This window comes from Mchenga conophoros, linkage group LG1 (genome assembly GCF_057382185.1).
Source record: "Mchenga conophoros isolate Kocher_MC1m ecotype Shallow Benthic linkage group LG1, M_conophoros_male_GT1.1, whole genome shotgun sequence".
Lineage (NCBI taxonomy): Eukaryota > Metazoa > Chordata > Actinopteri > Cichliformes > Cichlidae > Mchenga > Mchenga conophoros.
The window spans coordinates 15771945-15791413 of NC_140526.1; the positions used below are offsets into that span (position 1 = coordinate 15771945).

The 19469-nt window shown below is 39.4% G+C and overlaps 1 protein-coding gene across 3 annotated transcripts; it reads left to right on the forward strand.

Moving 5' to 3' along the window:
- The first annotated feature begins 5760 nt into the window (after nt 1-5760).
- eva1ab (eva-1 homolog A, regulator of programmed cell death b) lies at nt 5761-18048 on the forward strand. Of its 3 annotated transcripts, XM_085267624.1 has the most exons (5): nt 5761-6308; nt 13154-13215; nt 14113-14302; nt 15166-15522; nt 16451-18048. In XM_085267624.1, exons 3-5 carry the CDS (start codon nt 14200-14202, stop codon nt 16561-16563), a joined length of 573 nt encoding a protein of 190 aa, XP_085123750.1. In that variant the 5' UTR covers nt 5761-6308; nt 13154-13215; nt 14113-14199; the 3' UTR covers nt 16564-18048. The 3 variants fall into 3 exon arrangements, with proteins under 3 accessions (XP_085123750.1, XP_085123756.1, XP_085123761.1); XM_085267630.1 differs by having other exon boundaries at nt 13154-14302; XM_085267635.1 differs by lacking the exon at nt 13154-13215.
- Nucleotides 18049-19469: the final 1421 nt, after the last annotated feature.

A 19469-nucleotide genomic window follows, 5' to 3' on the forward strand; every position in this document is an offset into this window, starting at 1 on the left:
CGGAATGTGTTTAGTGAAGGTGACCCAATTTAAAATTCACATATTCAGTAAAATAAAAGAAGCTGTAATAGCTTGCCAAAATGCATACACTGACGTTTGTGGTGGTTCTTGCTGTCGTGGGTATCTCCAGTCCTGCCACAGCCTGTGTAGGTACTGCAGGTTGGCCAAAAGAAGACGTTTACAATAAACAATTTTTTTTTTTTAATGTTTACTTAAATTTCTAAATATATGCACTCACAGGTCACCTCATTAGTTACACCTCATCAGCTGCTTGTTAACATATAAATCACATGGCAGCAAGTTAAGTGAATTTGAATATTGGATGTTTGTTGGTGCCAAACAGGCTGTTCTGAGTACTTCAGATGATCTACTGGAATTTTTCCACAAAACCATCTCTAGAAACAAGAAAATATCCAGTGAGCAGCATTTTGTTTTGGTGCCAGAGGTCACAGCCTGCATGAAGCTGATAGAAAGGCAACAGTAACTCAAATATCGCACCTCTGAACACACAACACTTTAAACCTTGAAGCAGATCGGCTACAGCAGCAGACAACCACACCTGTAAGTTCATGCAGGATCACCAAAACTGAACAATGGAAAATTAGGAGGCCGCTTCCTGATCTGAGGAGTCTCAATTTCTGCTGTGACATTTGCATGGTCAGGTCAGAATTTGGCGAAAAAACACACAAGCATGGCTCCTGCCTTGTATTAAACGTTCAGGCTGCTTTTTATGCTTCCCATTTCCATCTCTATGACCACAGGGACATGGTGGAACAGGAGTTTGTCATTATGGGTGTGCAGCTGACAAATGTGCAACAACTGTGAGATGCAGCCATGTCAATATGGACCAAAATCTCAGAGGAATGTTTTCAGAACCGTGCTGAAACTACTGCATGAAGAAGGAAGGCAATTTAAAAGGAAAAATGGGGCACAAGTGAGTAGTGAGTGTATGTCAGCTATGAGAAAAAGGTCAGTCATGAGGCTGGTTTGACTTCAAGATACTCTTAAAGGATTTTTTCCTTATAGAAAAAGGTATAGTAAAGGTTCAGAGGCAGACAGAAATAGAAATGGCAAATGAAGAGCCAGAGGGAGAGAGTGTGCATGAGACAAAGTGAAAAAGAAAAGTGCAGCAAAGCAGAAGAAAAGAACAGTTTAGAGGTGGGAGGAGAAAAACAGAGACAGAGGAGAATAAACACACATGGAGACAGAAAGAGAGCGTGGAGGGAGAGAGTGACATCTGCATACAGGATGAGTCTGAGAGGCCCTCAGTTCCACTTGAGTTAGTCATGGGAATGATTTGATTATCACCACATGAACAGTTGTCTTATGTAACACACACATACACGCAAATACCCTCACAAAGAAAACACAGAAATAATGAGGGATTTGTGTCCTGACCAAAAACCTACACTGAGTAAAGGTGCCCTGAAGCAGCAGACAGACAAGAGGGTGAAAGAGAAAGACCACGTCCACGTCATACAGGTCTTTTCCTAGACATTAAAACACTGAAACTCTCCACCAAAACGAGCACAAATCAGCTTTTTGCTATTGTGTTGATTTCTGATCATGTTCATCAGAACATGACGCCTAGCTAAAAATAAAATAAATAAATAAATTGAGGACTCACCTAAACGCTGTCGATGAACTGATGTTGAACTGAATTAAGGTCGTGATTGTTATTATTATTTTTTTCAATCATTACCAAATTTGAACAACAAGCCTTGCAAAAGTTGTCATTTTTCCATCACAGTGGGCCCAAAATCAGTGGCACACCCACAGAAACGCATAAAAAACGATAAGCAAACTTTACTTCACGGCAGGTTATTTTTTCTGTAGTGGGAAACGATGAAACTGTTTCCACAAATGCCTTTAAACACATCAGTGCAGCACTCGGTGAGATGTTAATCTGTTCCAATAACTTACAAACTGCTCAAATGTGTGTTAGTGCACATCTGAAAATAGTTCCCACTAAAGCTAAGGTACCCAGCTGTTTTATGAAATTGTTTAGTCATTTGTAAAGCTGAAAGTACAGATTTGTGGCCCATTTGGGGTTTAAGGTTAAGAGCCAAAAGACCGCTGAATATGTCCAGGTTAACCAAAGCCAGCACACGCGAATCTTGGGACATCTTTAGCTTGGCCGACTTGTGTTTATATTGATCAGTAAATATGAATTACTCCCATCTATGATGAAGTTGATGGTGTTTTATTTTGCTGATGTGCTGAGATGAGATTGCCTACACTGACCTGAAATTTCACCCCTGAAGCTTCTTAAATAATGAAGTGAAGCACCAGTGGAGCAAAAACCCCAGCGTGGCGCAGACCCAACGTCCCCCCTCAGCACCTGAAACTCACAGCTCCCGTCCCTCGCTATTTCAAAGAGGGTTGACAATAATTCCTGACAGAAAACACTCCACGGCTTTAAGAGAGTTAATATTTCAGCACCCTGAGCAGGAAGTGCAGAAATACATGCATTATGGATTTAAAGTGGTCTGTGTGTTGTGTATTCTGCAAAAAGAACAATGTTTAGACATTAAAATCGCAAACATAAGGCGATGCTTGGTTTATTTAATATCTATTAACCTTAATTCTGCTATATCAGCGCTATAAATAACCTTCACATGTGGCAAGGAAAAAAAGATGCGTGGATTCATTTTATTTATTTCTCTCCAGTAATTGTGCAAGAGAGGGGAGTTTGCATGTAAATGTGCTGAGATTTCAGATTGTGCAGACCTGAACACAACCAGTAACACAAGGCTTTTGTGTGATATTAAGTGTTAAACAAGCCATTAAAGAATTACAGAAATGTGAAGATGCTGATTTAATAACTTGTGCACGTGTGGGCGTAGAACGGAAAACGTGATCGCAGTTTTACAAAGAGCAACGGAAAGATCCAGCAAATTTTCGACAACACGGTTGTGTCAAATCTGAAACAGATATTCCTGACAGAAGTGGAGAAATAGAAATTAGATTTTTTTTTGTTTTAGATGTGAAACCACAGAAGTGAAACTGAGCCTATCACATGTGTAAGTGCAGAGCTAAGGCCTGTAACAGTCAGCACTTGGACTAAAAGACAAAAAAAGCATAATCCACTGTAACATCTGTTTGTATCACTGAGAAATAAGTTCGTAAATGGTAAATCACACCTAATAATACAGGTGAGTCTGCGCATGAATGCAAAACATACATGCAATAGACTACAAATATAAGCTCAAGCTCTATGAAACGGGATGTTGTGTTGTATCTAAAAAAAAAGGTTATGCATGGTCAGTAGTAGGCCTGAGGTAGACACACTCACCCTCAGTGCACACTCTTTCTTTATGAAAACCAGCTTATGTATGGAGAAAAGCTGTAGGCATGCATTCTGTGCATGCACATCATTTATTCATGCAGCTCCTGATGATGTAAAACAAACATGAAGAGACAAACAGACCAAATAAAATGAATTTTAGTTGTCAGTTACTTGTAGCCATGTAGGTGCTACCAGGCGTTCCATATCTTCGCTTCAGACCGAAATGCCATGAAACTTTTTCATGTCAAACTTTTGTGGATTCCAGTGGATCAACAGCATTTTGGACTGTTGGATTGTATATTGCAGCACTGGGTTGATCTTCAGATTTGTAACAGGTTTTGCTGATGCATTAACATTTCTTCCGTTTTTATCTTATTTTGACCAATATTCAGGCCCAGGGATCAAAATACAACAGGAGCAATTCTGATATTTCCACCATGAAATATTAGCTTATTAACAGCATCACAGACTGCATATAAAAGTATAAAAAGGATCACCCAGTGTTTTGCAAAGTCCTGTTTGTGAAGACTTAAACTTTTTTGTGGTATCCGCTTTAGTTTTTTGAAACCAAATGTCACAAGGGTGTGGTTCACCTAACGAAAACCGAAAAACACAGAATTCCTAAATGCAGCACATGCAGATAATTTGAATGAAAAGCAAACTGTTAATTGGTTGTTATCAACACCTCATAAACAAAAGAAAACATGTATTTAATAGTGCGAGGGGATGGATGACAGAAACACTGGGGAGAATACTTCTAAATAATATTAAAAGAAGAACAGAAATAAAACAGAAAACAAGGATCCAAACAACAACATGACAGTACTTTAAGACTTCCCCGTGGAAGCACCTGTTTTCCCACAGACACATGTGTATTAATTAAACTAGTTGTGAGAAATACTCTAAAACTTCTGGGCTCTTTTTCATGTCTGCATATCTGACCTGTCACATCCTGCTTTTGGTCTCCAGCTGAGACCATAATTTACAAAGAGTAGACTTTCAATTCGCCCCCTGCTGGCTTTTAAAAAGAACCAAGGTGTAGCTCCACTCACATATCTTTTATATACGGTATATGGTCAGCATTAGGTGGGGGTTCACAAGACCACTGGATTGGCTTTTAGTGATGATGTCATTATCTGTAAGCATCAACTGCCTGTTATTTATCAATGATATAGTCATGACCTTCTGACCTTTTGCAGGCAGTGGTAGAAGTTTGACTTCTGGACCTTTTCAGGTTTCTCTGGTCGATTTTAGGCAATAAAACTATGTAGCATGAGGTTTAGGATGAGGAGGTCATGGTTCAGGTTAAAGTACACATCTTGGAGAGCCTGTCTGGGTGAAAGGCTTAAACCATGTCTGCACAGACACGCAGCAAAAGAATGAGCAAAATACTGACAGCTTAAATATACCTCAGTGATTTAATGGGTGTGTAAGACTAGTGTTGCAGTGAGATGAGTGTCATATGAGTGTGCAGCAGCGCACTACAGCTGGCTGCCTGAACAAGTTTGAGTTTTATTGTTTACACTCAGAATTGTTTTGCTGCACGTTAGGAAGTCTGGCACCTTTCTGAAGAAGTGAAAAGCCAGCATCTTTGTCCAGAGTTAACATGACTAATAGCAGTAACAGTAACTTTAACTAAGAGCAAAGGTTTACCAACGATACCACTGCATGTTTTTATTTCCCTACATACCTGTTGAGTGCTTAGTACCTTGTTTAACTCAGTCACCCTCCCCAACCACAGCCCTCGAGGGTTTTTCAAACTTTTCCCCTTGCGTAACATCAGCACAAAAATAACCTGCCGAGCTGATGGGGTAGCTAATGAAATTTTCATCAGTGTTAATCTGATATAAAGTTGTTTTTGATCTTTTAGAAAAGTGTTGATTTGGTGCTAAAATATCAGCTATAAGTATTACTGTAAGGGCACATGGTCCGACTGCAGTATAAATAAATAATGATAATAATAATAATAATAATAATAATAATATCCAAAGTGTGCCCATGCAGTGAGAAGGTGACTTCACAGGTGACTGAAATCCTCATCTGTCACAGCCACTCACTGTCATCTCTGCGCATGTGAAACACTGTGCTGCTCAGTTTTGAATTTTATCTCATGCCTCTTTTACTGATTAGTGACTATATATACAAATATATATTTACACATTTAAAAAAAGCTTAGCTTTACAGGGTGCAGGCGTGATGTGATTTTCTGAAATTTCATGTGATGCGTCTAAATTATAGCACTTTTTTTTCAACACTGCACATGAAATATTGTATTCTGCTTGGTTTCCTGCCCCACTGTCCCTCTTCTTCTCCTCTCCTCAGTGTTTCTCTCTCCTCCCTCCTGCTGAGCGCTCCACATGAAAAACAGACCAAGCGCAAATGAGGAGAGGCAGCGAGTCTTCATTTACAACTGCACATGTGTCCTGCTGTGTGTGCGTTGTTGAGCGAAAGAGGAAAAAGCAGCAGAGTCAGAGAGGAGGGCATGCAGACGTTTGGGAAAGGGAGAGAGAGGAGAGAGATTCGGCAGACCTGTCGGGGTCTCTCATGTCACATTTCTGCCCCGAGGAGCTGACCTATGTCTCGCTCTAAAAAGAAAACTAAAACGGAATAAAGGAAAGCTGCACTCTGGAAAACAGTCAGAGCAGTGTACCTTCTCCTCCTGCTGCTACGGCATTAAAGAAAGAAGAACTGAGGGCATGAAAGGAGAATGACTGACATTTTTAATTTGTATCTACATAAGAAAGAGAAGAGGAGACGGAGGCTTTTGGGCCTGTCTGACAACTGTGGGAGGGCAGAGGAGATTTATACTTATAATTGTACTGTTAGTCTTCTTTTGGTATTCTTTGAGAGAAAGGCAAAGAGAAGAGTGGAGATAATAGGAGAGGAGAAAAAAGGGGAGGAGAGAGTCGAGCACAGAGTAGAGGAGTACCGAGAGGAGGAGAAAAGAGAAGACCAGAGTAAAGAGGAAAGGAGGAATGAGAGGACAGGAGAGCAGATGGGCTCTTCACATTATTAACATGTAAGTACAAACATTTTATTTACATGTGCTGATAACTGCTCATGGTGACACCACTGCTGGTTTTTATATCTGCTTATAATTATTATGATTTTGTAGGAAGTCTCAAATCTGTCTTTCTCACTGCTCGATTACTTTTCCCTCCATATAATTACTCTTTGTGCCGCCAAGTAATTTTTTTCCTTTCTTTAATTTTCTGTCTTGTTTCCGTTTTTTGTTTTTTTTTCTAAATCTGCGTGCACACTCTCGCTCCGGTGCAGCAGCAGAGGGAAAGGCCAGTGTCACGTTAGATTAGTATCAGCAGTCACACACACGGGGGAAGAAATATGCTTAAAGTGTGATGAGCATGATGTGGAGGATTGAGCCTGTGCAGGAAGAGCTTTTGTATGTTCTGTTAGTGTCGTGGTGGACTACACCACGGGTCGGAGGAACTATATAGTTTTCTCAACCACATGGAGGAAAACAAAGAGCTATTGTGCCACATAAGAATTTGGCCAGACATGCAAAAAAAGAAAAGAGAGAAGAGCATCAGTGTGTATGAAAACAAAGGCGCAACATGTTTTACACCTCGGGCTGGAGTCTAGGAGACTTCACTCGAAAAAAATTAATATATAAGGAGCTTGATATATGCCTTTATTGCTTTCATTGCAGTGATGGGACTAAAAAGATTTAAAATATAACCCTGTGGACTCTGGATAATATCTGGGAAAGGTATCACATGTATGGACTGCAGTGACACACAGAGATGTGATCACTGAAACTTTGCATCCCCATAGAGTAAATGACTGAGCCATAGGTAGCCATTGATTGCCACACCTATTCTTACAAACTGAAGCATCATCACCGAACAAAGCTGGGAATAACTGCCCAACAAAATACCTGAAGAAAAGCATCCTTTATTCTGCTGGCTTCACCTCTGTTATCCAATACTTTGGGCAAAAATGTTCAAATGTTTAGGAAAATAAAAAATGGTTCACATAAAGTACGACTAGTAATAAAATATTAGTAAAATAATAGAAGTGACTTAATATGTGAGATGATCTAAACTGTAGCTATGGGAATTTCAAAGCATTTCAATAAAGACTTATGTGTAATTGATTTTGCATGTTTTGAAAAGAGAGCGATGGACTTTTGATTTCTTAATTTTCTGTATTTTAAAATTAGCATTAAAGCCACTTTCAGCTGCTCCCTTATTCATACGGGGTCACCTCAGCGAGTAGTTCTGCGTGTTTAGATAGTCTTACACCAGATGCCTTTCCCGACGCAACCTCAGAGGGAGTTCTGTGTCCACCGGGGATCGAACCGGGTTCTTGCTAAAAATGTACATTTATACATACAGTATAACAAACCACACAAACTTTAATCATATCATTGCAAAATTTCACGTTCTCTGAGCCATAATCCTAGATTATGCAGACCCAATTTAAAACAAATCCAGCCAATCTAACATATGAGATATAAACTTTTAGCATTCGTGAAAACCCCTCCAAGCAAATTCATGAGTTCAGTTAAAGTTTAAATATGTGTTTTAAATTTCTTGTTGGCAAAACACAGCGATTAGAGCCGCCCTTGTAGGTAATGCCTGAGTTCTGCTCCTGAATACAGTGGGAGCAGATGTGGGCATCAAATAGGTTAAAGTCGACCTATTTGAGGGGATAAAGCTGAAACCCAGTCAAAGCAGTGAAAGCATCATGGACATCCAGTAATCTTAAAGAAGATCAAGAACTCAGGCATGTACTGTTTAAAAAGCAGTGATGGCCAACCATTGCTCTTGTGTGCCAGATGACCAGTCCTTGGCTAACTCCACTAACTCCTCTGTCTGGGAGGAGGGAGCTGTGTCCCAGGACATGAAATATGCCAATATCATCACAATCTGGAAGAACAAGGAGGACAGAGGGAACTGCAAAAACTGTCATAGCATATTCATACTCTGTATGGTGAGTAAATCTTTGCTCACCTGGTGCTGAAGAAGCTCCACGTCTCATATTTAGGGTCAGTGTGCATTCAAATCTGAACAAGCTTGGAAACGGTTGGCAATCATAGGAGAAGTAGCAAAAAACAGGGACTCTACTATTACCGTCATCGGCTTCACAGAGCATTCAACATAGAGAGCAGATACAATATTTCATGATCCTTGAGAAAAGCCAGCGAACTCCTTCAGTGACAACATGAAGAAGATCTGTGACTGCGACATGCCCATCAGAGTATGCAAGACTATACAAACCACATCTTTATTTTGAAATTTCAGCTATTTTGAATGTTCTTTTCTGGTCATTTGGCCACTTTACTGCGGTCACCTACCTCCACAGTGAAGCCCACAAGAAGCTGTTTGACCTACAAAGGTTAAAAGGTCAAAAAAGGCCTCTTTGCTGATGACACTGCTGTTTCCACGCACGATTGCCAAAAACTGCCTCCAATAACTGATGGACTGGTGTCCTATCTCTTGCACTGCATGCTGTGGGGGTCATGTAGGCACTTTATTCTAACGATCAGCATCAAAAAGATAAATATCCAGGGCTGAAATGTTGAATGTCTCTAACATATCAGCATACAATTCAATAAGTATGAAAAAAGACCTTGCAAGGTAAACAAAAAGTGTGGTGAGCACATGAACCTCACATGAACACTTCCACATCAGCAGAAGGAATTTCATGCCTTGTACGTGCACTGCGTTCATTGAGTATTTTGCATTTCTTGGAAAGAAAAAGTTCCCACCAGAGATGTTTTGCCCTAAGCAACACTCCTCCAGAAACTAGGCTTTCTCTGATCATGTGCACCATACAGAAGATGGCTGAATCCCCAAATACCTCCTCTGTGAACCTTGAAGAAACACTCACCAGGGCGGCCACACCATCACCACAAAGACATATTAGCTACAAACATGCTCATAAAGCCGCCAATATTGACATGGTCACTTGAAATGCTTGAAATGTAGTTGGGTCAGGAGAGCTTCAAAGAAAAACATCTGCTTCAGTGGGATGAAAAGACGAAAGATGGCACGCACAAGTGCAAAAAGCCTGACTGAAAGACCGGCCACTGCCTAAATCTGTGAACAGTGCCCAAAGGACTGCCACGCCTTTGTACGACTTCACATTCACATGCACACAAGAGCACTGATCCAATGGTTCTGCAGGACTTCGGGTTCCCTACGGGCTTCATATTTATTGGACAAACAATCAGAAAAAAAGTGCTTTTAAGGAAGAAAGCAAAGAAGAGCATCGCAAATCTTAGTTTTGCAGTGCGATCGACCGACTGTGAAGTACAGAGTGAGAAAAAGCCTTTCGCATGTAGTTGAGTCATCAGAGTAAACAGCTTATTATTTCTAGACTGCTGAACAGAGTGTGACTGACTGTAATGAGCTGGCAGCAGGCCAACCGTCTCATACTAATGTCATTACATAACTGTGGCGATCAGCTGGCTGATAGGAATTTATTGCATGACTTTTCATTCACCACTCAACTCTAATACTGATGAACATCTGCTTTTTGTCCCGCGGCTTGTTTGTGAAGGTAGATAGGTGTTACATTTTTTTAAAAGGTGTGATTAATACCCATAACTATAAATTATTAATGATGGTATAATGCTATTTTTTTTTTTTGTAACATACAGGAAGCTATACTGTCATATTTAAAGACAGAAAGAAAGAGTAAGCAGGGGAGTGGGCGAGAGAAGGGCAGTCACGTCCTGCAGCATTTACACACAACATCACAAAATGACCCTGACAGTCAGTGACTTTAGAAGGGCTTGGAGGTTGTGTTATGTTTGCTCGTGTTATGTTGCACTTTAATGAAATGCGATTTGCCTTTTTTGTTTTTTTATTCTTTGCTTCTGTATGTCCCGTGATGACAAGTTGCTTTTCGACTCTTCAGTTTGTTTTCTAACATAATTAAAAGCGCGAGGTGTGTGTTTTTTATGCCTAACAGTAAGTAAGGAGGGGACAAAAATGACTCTCGCTTGGCCCATATTTCCAGAAACGTGACAGATAAAATGCAGATTTGTTCTCTAGTGTCCTCTTAGTTTCTCCCGACAGGTCAAGAGCACTGCGCTTCAGCGTTTTTACAGCTGAAAACATCCAGAGAAATTAGGCCAGTTTGATCTTCTCTCAGAGCTTCATCCATTTTTCATCTGTTCAAGTTTAAATTTCAGTGCCGTGTCTTTACAGCTGTGCAGCTCAAGAGCACAACATTCTGTATTTGGCATCTTTGTATTTCTACACAGTTCAGATTTACATGTTTAAAAGTGTCATTGTTCATTTTTATAAACGCTGCCTTTTCATAGGCTGATATCTTTACTGTTGTTTGGCATTAAGAAAAGAGTCTTCGTGAAGTAATCTGATGGAGAACACACAACGTGTATTAAATCTGTGGGGAAATCACATTTATGAAATTAAATAAAGTTTATTTACAGCGAGATTTTATTTGAAGAAGATGCTAGAAAAGAAAAGTCTTTCTGAGGTGCTTTGCACATTTTCTGTGTAAGCATTAAGCATTGTTCAGATTTAATATGTCATTTCTGGAAATTTTGCTTAATCATTATCGTCATCATTTTTTGCAGCTACAGAGAATAAGAGTATCTTAGGACACAAGTTTTCATTTATCTCTAACAAGACTGTAAATGTCTGCAGGGCTGCGGGTGTTAATGTATAAATTCAGTTTTCTTACATTCTAGGATTATCTTTAGGAAGAGGGAGCTTTTATTAGATGGCCTAGCTGATGGGGACAGGTTTATTCTTGGTGCTGTACAAGTAAAGTCATTCAAACTCCATCATACACATTATAAGAATCATGTGAACCATTAAAACTGCAGTCTGCAGAAATACAGAAAAAAAAGGAAAAGAAAAACACTGCTGGAATAGACAGCCCACTCGTGCAGTCATACTTCTACGCTTTAAGCAATGCACGTCCTCCATATGTGTCCTCCATATGTGCTAGGAACATGTCAGAGCTGATTTTTGGCTTCACGCAAGATATAAACTGTGCTCTGAAGGTCTTCTGTTTAACCCACTGCATCTTATTTCCAACACTGAAACATAAATAATCTGTTCTGATATGAAAAGACCTGTGAGTCTTTTGTAACAGGCGAGACTGTGCAAAGTATTTTAGAAACGTCCAGACCATTTCAGACTTGAATTACAATATTCTGAAAGCTTATTCAAATTTTTTATTTTGTCCAAATGACACCAAAAGCCACTCGAGCTTTGAGTTCAGTAACACTGATAACACAGGGGCTATGAAATTTAAATACAGAACTAAACTAGTTCAAACACAATGATTTGTAATTTAAGCTGGTTATTCTAAAGAGTTATTGTTGTATTTCTTCTTACTATTAATTACTATTAATATTGCTTTATTGTAACTTAATAATTTCTCCCCCTGAGATTTAGCTACTCATTTCAGTGTTTAATAATCATCACTTACTGTATATGACACCAACCATCATGTCATACTCTTTATGCTTGAGCTTAAAGAAATGCCCCGGATAGTCTAAGTTTGGATCTTTATGTCCAGACCAAAGGCCGTATATAATACACTCTATTCTGTGGCCTAGATAAAAATAAAAATAAAACCCCCCTTACACTTCTTGTTAGTGTGGGTAATTTATGACATTCTCTGAAGCCCGGACTTGATGGACTGTCTCTCTGAAACAAGCACATTTCCAGGTCAGCGCCAAATGTGCGCATGTTAAAAACCACTTTCATGTTTTCAGCTCACTGACAAGAGACGGTAATAAACCGTAGAGTAAATGTAGACAATTTAAAGGAACAATTCACCACCACTACATTTATTTTTGCTCTGGCCTGTAATTCTATGCATCCGGCTGAACTGTTCTTCAAAGCAAACAAAAAATACATGTGGGGGAAAATAAACTTCCCAGAAATCGGTTACTCAAAAACAAACGTTGTTGTAAGCCCTTTCATGCAGAAATCATTTTCTCTGTAAAAAGAAGCGCATCTGTCTGTGCGAAGAGACTCATGCTCATGACAGCATGACAGGAACTAAACATTAACAATGTCCCCTTCGGCTGAGCTGCAATATTAGGTAGCAGCAAAGATTTTAGCTGGAGGATGTAGTTCAGGCTGATACACTAAAACAATCTAAAAGCACGAATAGCACTGTCTGCAAGCCAAAAACATGAGCTTGATTCTAGGCTGTACTTCTTTTGGGCTTTAAAAGGCACAGCATTAAAGCTGAAAGTTAACGTGATTTAAGTTACAATTCAGTGTGCTCAAAGCCAAACATCCATCTATGCAGAGCTACAGCCAAGCTGTTTAAGTCCTGAGACATTACTGCAACCTTCTTATGCTTTTATTTTCTTTCCACACATCTGCATTGCAACTTTAGCACATTTGAAATGAGCGCTTTTCAGCACTAAAGTTGCTTTGTCAGTTATAAGCTGGTGCACGGCAGCATGTGTGCTTGAGTCTGTTGCCAGGTTCGCAAAGTCTTAATGGGAAGCCTTGAACTCCTGAGCTTTCAGCAACACTCGCAGCTGTTTGTTGCCACCTAGTGGTCGACAAAGTAAGAAATTATTCTGAATCAAATCCTTGATGTTCAATCTTCACGTTTAAAACAATGTCCACGTCTATGAACTGTTTTGTGTAAAAATACTTGGTTTTGAAAATCTCCACGCTGGCTTTCCTTTACTTCCAAACACCCTCTCTCAAGTGAATGAGCTCTGCACTAAATCGTGTGTGTTCATGTCTGTGTGCTGCACAGATATTGCAAAACTGACTTAAGTGCACAAAAGAATGTGTGAATACATGCGCGTTTTTTGTGCCAAAAACAAAATATTATCTGAGGTATGGATGCCTAATTATTGTTTTTTTTTTTCCCTTTTAAACGCTGCAGGAAAACAGCTCAGGCATGTTGATAATGATGGTGAAAACTGGGAGGGAGGTACAGATTGATGGGTAAGGCATCAGTGTTTTCAAAGTCCTCTGTGATTAACTTTAATTTGTTAAATGACAGTTTAACCACTTTGACTTGTCTCCATAAAGCCACAGTTTTGATTGATGATAAACTGAAAAGGGGTTACCAGGGGTACCTTTATTTTCCACCCTTCCCCTGTACTCACTTTAATGTGGACAACTGGCTCACATGAACGTGTGAAACGTGGTAGATTTGCTGCTCTGCTTGGTACCATTGTTCTATTTCATGATCCATTTGTGGCCAGGATTTAGGGCTAATTATCACTCCTCCACCACCGTGCTTGACACATGCGTTGTTTGCCCTGACATGCATGTTTGGTTTTCACCAAGCATGCTATTGTACATCATCTCCAACTTTGGTCTCTTCTGTCCAAACAACATTGTTTGTTTTGAGGTTTGTTCAGGTGGGGCAAACCTAAGCCCTGCTGCCTTGCTTAGTCATTTTCTAACTGTATTGTCACAAAATGTAATATCATGTTAACTGAGGCCAGCAAAGTATGAGCTGTAACTCTTTTTTTTGCAGTTTCACTGAGCATTGCATGGCCTTCGGTGAATTTGCTGGGACCTCCACACTTGGGAAGATCGTTGCATTGTGTTAGCACTCATTTAAATGCTCTCAACCAGCAAACTGGCAAAACTATAGCGGTGCTCACATTTTCTGACGATCAATCATGTGCATTTGATTAGCAACACCTATTTGCTACTTTCCCTCTTAATTCCTGTAGTGAGGGTATACTTGTTTTTTCTTCTTCTGAGGATTGCATGCAGTCCTGAGAAAACAAACTTTTTCACATGAATGTAGTTTAGCTTTAGTACATGACTTATTGAAGTTACTTACGCTATTCATTTTCTAATTTGTTTCTCATTCTTATGTTTTAGGGTATTTACAGGTTTAAGAATTCAGGGAAAATCCTCCTTATCATGAGGTGCTGAACTGACTTCTGCAGGAAAAATAGTAACCACAACATGAGCGCTCCAACAACAGGAAGCCCAAATATGGAAGTGAAGGTGGTGTCCCAGGAGATGGCATTGCTTAGCAACATACTGGCTGCTTACACCTTCATTGCAGGTACAGTAGGTCCAATTGAAAGAAAGAAAAAAGAAGCTTTTATGTGGGATTGATGTGATGAGCAAATATTATGTGCTAATTTCTTTAACTTAGCACATAATATTAGCACATAAACCTACTAGGGGTATGAAACAAAGAGCAAGAACAGGTCTGTTAAAAGTTTGACATCTGCCTTCAGAACATGTGAAAACTGCAGAAAAAAAGGAATCATTTATCACACTTTGACTGTATTTTCCCACATAGGATGGATTGTGTATCAAATCATGAAGAAAGGATTAGTTCATGAGAGTGTTTGTCTGCATTGTTAGTTTAATCTGAGCCACATGTTTCACAGCTTTCTAACTGACAAAAATATTACTGCTGCTCTGTTACATTACACTGAACCAAGATGGTTCTTTGATTTACGGCAGTAATATTTCTTTGTAATAACAGTAGACTGACTCATTTTGAAAAAAGCAAGACCTATTATTGATTTCTTTTTTCTTTTTACATGGGAACATACATGCATTTTTACACTATATAAAAGAAGGAAAAGGTTTCACTGGTCTGATCTTCTAGAGACCAAACTAGGGGCTTTAGGGCCCATGCACTAAAATTAATTTGATCTAGAAAACACAAAGCAGATACAAACATGTCAAACATTTTTCTGGCATTGAAAGCTGAAAAGGGATCGGCGACGTTGGCCCACTGGCTCAAAGACAGATGTGTGGAGGTCAGAAGGTGGAAACAGTGTAAAGACAACAGACAGGTGAGGGATGTCTGAAAACGTAGTACATAAAGACTAAAGACTGTGCAGGGAGGGACTGAGAGAAGGATGAAACAGCAGTTAATTTATTTGTTAATTTATCCTGCCTCTCTTACAGACCAGCCCGAGAGGACAGCGCTTGTGTTTCTTGGCGGCGTGTGCGTTGGCCTTCTTGTCACACTGTGCGCCATCGTCTTCCAAATACACTGTCGAGCAGACTGCCACTATGGCAACACTAACAATCTTCCCCATCGCCCAAGGAACAGACTCCAACATCGTCGGCATCACAGCTGTCACCACCATCAGCCCGCAGACAGTAACCCAGACAATACTGCCGTCGTCCCCTCTGGAGAGACTGGGCCTACTGGGGAAAGTGAGTCTGAGGACTGGGATGACACAACTGATCCATCAGCCCGGAGACGCAGACGCTTTGAGAGATCCCTAATGCACGCCACCATGTTCACATCGGCTGAGGGTATCTGTGGCAGACACTGACGCACACCAATGTCACCATCCACACACTAAGACATCATTCACACATCCAGCAAGCTGTTTCCTTTAAAATAAGGTCTCCTAATTTGATACCCCACACATCATATGACATCATAGTATTGCTGTGATTCAGATGATCCGATCCTTTAGATATGAATCGTAGTCCAGTGAAATGTTTTAATAAAAAGCAGTTTTGAAAGTACATTTACTCAAATAGCAGACTTAACATAAAGTTATTGTGTTGTGCTTCTTTTAACACATGCTCCTCTGTATTTATGATTCATTATGCATCATTTTACTGCAACACAAACATCAGACAGGCATGCACTCCTAAATTTTTCTCAGCTAGCTGCATGGCAATTTGATTTATTTATTCATTTTATTGGTGAAAACAAGCTTCTATAGGACGTAGACACATAAAGGCAGACTCGGTGTTTATAACTTATTGGTGGATTAGAAGCCCAATAACATAGTCCACAAACTAGCTAACAGAAACCCAGACATAACACTCATCTGGAAAGTGTTTACCAAAGTCTACAAAAGACTCATTTTCTCATAGACTTCAATACCAACAGCCTTCTTTTGCAACCAAAGGTCACCCCTGCTGGATTAGAATGCAAGTTTAAAGCACGTCTGGTTTCCCCTTTCAGACCTGGAAGCCATCTTTTATATACTGTTTGTTCACCCATGTTGCACAGTGTCCACAGCAATGAATTAATTAGAATAAGACTGCTGAACTCTCACACTGTGTTGGTGTGACGCTCTGGTTATGTCTCTATGAGCACGGCAGCCAGACATAATCACACACACATGCTCCTATCTTCAAATAGAATAATAAATAAATAATAAATCTGACAGTAACATGAATGGACAGTGTCCATAAAACTTATTCTGTGTGTGTGTGTCATCAGAGCTGGACCGGGCCCAGAGGCTAGAAGAGCGGGAGAGGATCCTCCGAGAGATCTGGATGAACGGACAACCAGACATCAGTACAGTCACTCAAAGTCTTAACAGATATTATTGAAACAACAGTAAACAGAGAGATGCGCAGACTGAGATACAGACTGAAAAAAGAAGGAAACAAACATACAGCTGATGGATGGAAACGGATCTAATAGCTATATAGGTGAATAAATACTATATGACATGAATAGCCATCAGCTTACTGGACTGATGTATTGTGCCAATGTGACTCTTGTGAAACTGTCACTGACAGAAATGCCTGGAGAAGTCCCTCTACTGTGTAAATTAATGAAAACATATGAGCTGCGATAGTTCAGTCATCCAACAAGAGACAGCAATGACATTTTTGGAAGAAGAATGCCCCGAAACATCAACTGGTAGAGACACAAAGAGCACAGATGACCACCACTGCTGCCAGCCGTAGCAGATATTTCAGAGAATCTGCGATATGTAGCTGCTGCCATAAAGTCGCTGGGATTTTCTAACTTTTCTATTATTAACAAGTGCTTTGAGAAGTATAGCAAACAGGGGGCATAACAGAGGCTACAGCTGTGTGTGAGTGTACAGTCTGAAATGAAATGATGAGATTAAGCAAGCTTTTAGCTGCTTTCTTATTCACACGGGGTCACCAAAGCAAGGATCTTGGCTTGTTAAACTGATCACAATCCAACCATCTGTACTGGAAAGTATCAGCTTTTTAACAGCCACTTTTCTATCGGTGCATTAGATTACCAATTTACTAATGGGAATGTTTTTTATTTATTCTGTCAACTTAATTTAATGATGACTGAATTTAAACAGAATCTAATGAAAGATTTTAAACAATAACTTATTGTTTAATTATTGTCAATACTATTCTCTTTAGTACTTTGTTTTAAGGCCAAATAAAAGCAAAAACATTTGCATAACATTTGGATTAATTTTCAATCAGTGGTTCTCAAACCTTTTCTGGCACGCCCCACTTAATCCTACTCCACTAACATTGGGTGATTGTCATCCATGTAACTATAGTCACATGATTTTCATTGTATTGCTTTAGAGCCTTTTTATAGGGTCCCCATGATACCTTTTTTCGTTTTAATGCAGTAACTCAATGCCCCACAAGTGGCATCTACCCACAGTCTGAGAACTACTGTCTTAAACACTGGTATCAAGATATGGTCCACATTTTAGAGTTTTTGCACTTTTCTCATCTACTCTTATTTGTTTGTGAACCTGCTATAATCCCACTGTGAGTTCTGGAAACTGTAAAATTAAAGGCAACAGAAGGGAAAAAGTGTAAATGTGGTGAGATAGATGTAAAACTTCCACTCTACAGAGCAGCATAATAACTCGATGCACAGATGGAGATATACTGGTGCTTATATTGCTAGAATTCTGAATCTCCTAATGACTGTGTACTAATAATTATGACAGAAATGGCTTAGGATGGCAGCTAATCAGCTGCAGGTCTTTCTGCATATCACACAATGTATTAGCAGCTTATGCTCCATTTAAATCTGTGTTGAAGAGTTGAAAAAGTGAATAAACTTTAATTTCAGTGGTTTTTTTGGTCTGTTTTGGGTCCGTGGTACACACCTCTACTAAGTTTGTTGGCAGAATCCATGATGGTGAGGGTTACAGTTTGAATGTACACTGTTGAATCGTGCCAATAAGAATAACATAACGAGGGCATGTGGTCCGGGGAAATGGTGTGTACAGTCACCTTTAACGACTGGAAAGAGTCTAATTGTAATTTGAACAAAATAATTTGAACAAAAAATTTTTATGTTCCTACAGTGCATGAAATTAATTTTAGTTAAATTTATTATTGTTGAGATGATACGATCTAGCAAGGGTGGTTGGTGATTCTAAATTACCCATATGTGAGTGCAAGAGGCCATACGGTGTTACTTGTGATAGACTTGTCCAGGGTGTATCCTGGCTCTCGCCCTCTGACAGCTGGGATAGGCTCCAGCCCACCTACTATTATACTACTAGTTATAAAACCATATGAATTTTATAAATCCATTAAATTGGAGGGCAAAAGATGTCCATGACAAGTTTTATGTTGACCAGACTATATTTTGTTGAACACTCCAAAAAATAACTCTTTAAATGAACCTAAAATAATCATGGAACAGAGTTACACTTTAATAAATGGCTTTCTATTCTGGACTTGACTGCAGCAAATAAGTTTATTCAACATTAATCGATTAAGTTGGTCCAACTCAAGTACATTAAGTTGGAATAACAGCATTGCATGATGGTAAAATAAAGCAATTTAATCATGTGGAAATCCTTTCCATGATTTTTTTTATGTTCATTCAAGTAATTATTTGAATGAACACCAAAGCCCAAACACCACAACCCTCGGCTTTGAGTGTAAGCCAAGGGTTGTGGTGGACAGGGAAGTGGTTTGACAAAGAAGAAAAGCTCTGAATGTAGGGCATAAAGCATGACAGAATCACCTATAGAAAGGTTTTGACCTTGATATCGCCACTGCAGGTACCCACACACTTAGTTGCACAAAAACGTGATCATTTAATGGACAAAAACCAGTGGAAGCAGTGTACTCTATTATTTACTGTGACGCTGTCTCTACTGCCATCTGGTGTCCAAAATATGCCTCTGCAGCTCATCTTGGAAAACTCAGCCATAACCATTCACCCCATTATTTATGTACAGCTGTACAAATGTAATAAATAAATAAATAAATAAATAAATAAATAAAGTGAAAGGCAAAATTAAATTAACCCAAAACAGGATAACTGTACAGTAAGCTGAAAAATATATGTCTAACATAAATGCGCAAAGCTATCATTTCACCATCATAAGATCACCCTACCTAATGCATTAATTCAGGTCAAGTGGCTTTATTGTCATTTCAACCATGTACAGTGGTAGAGTACACAGTGAAGCAAGACAACGTTCCTTCAAGACCATGGTGAAACCTATAATATATAACAGACGATCAACACAGGACTA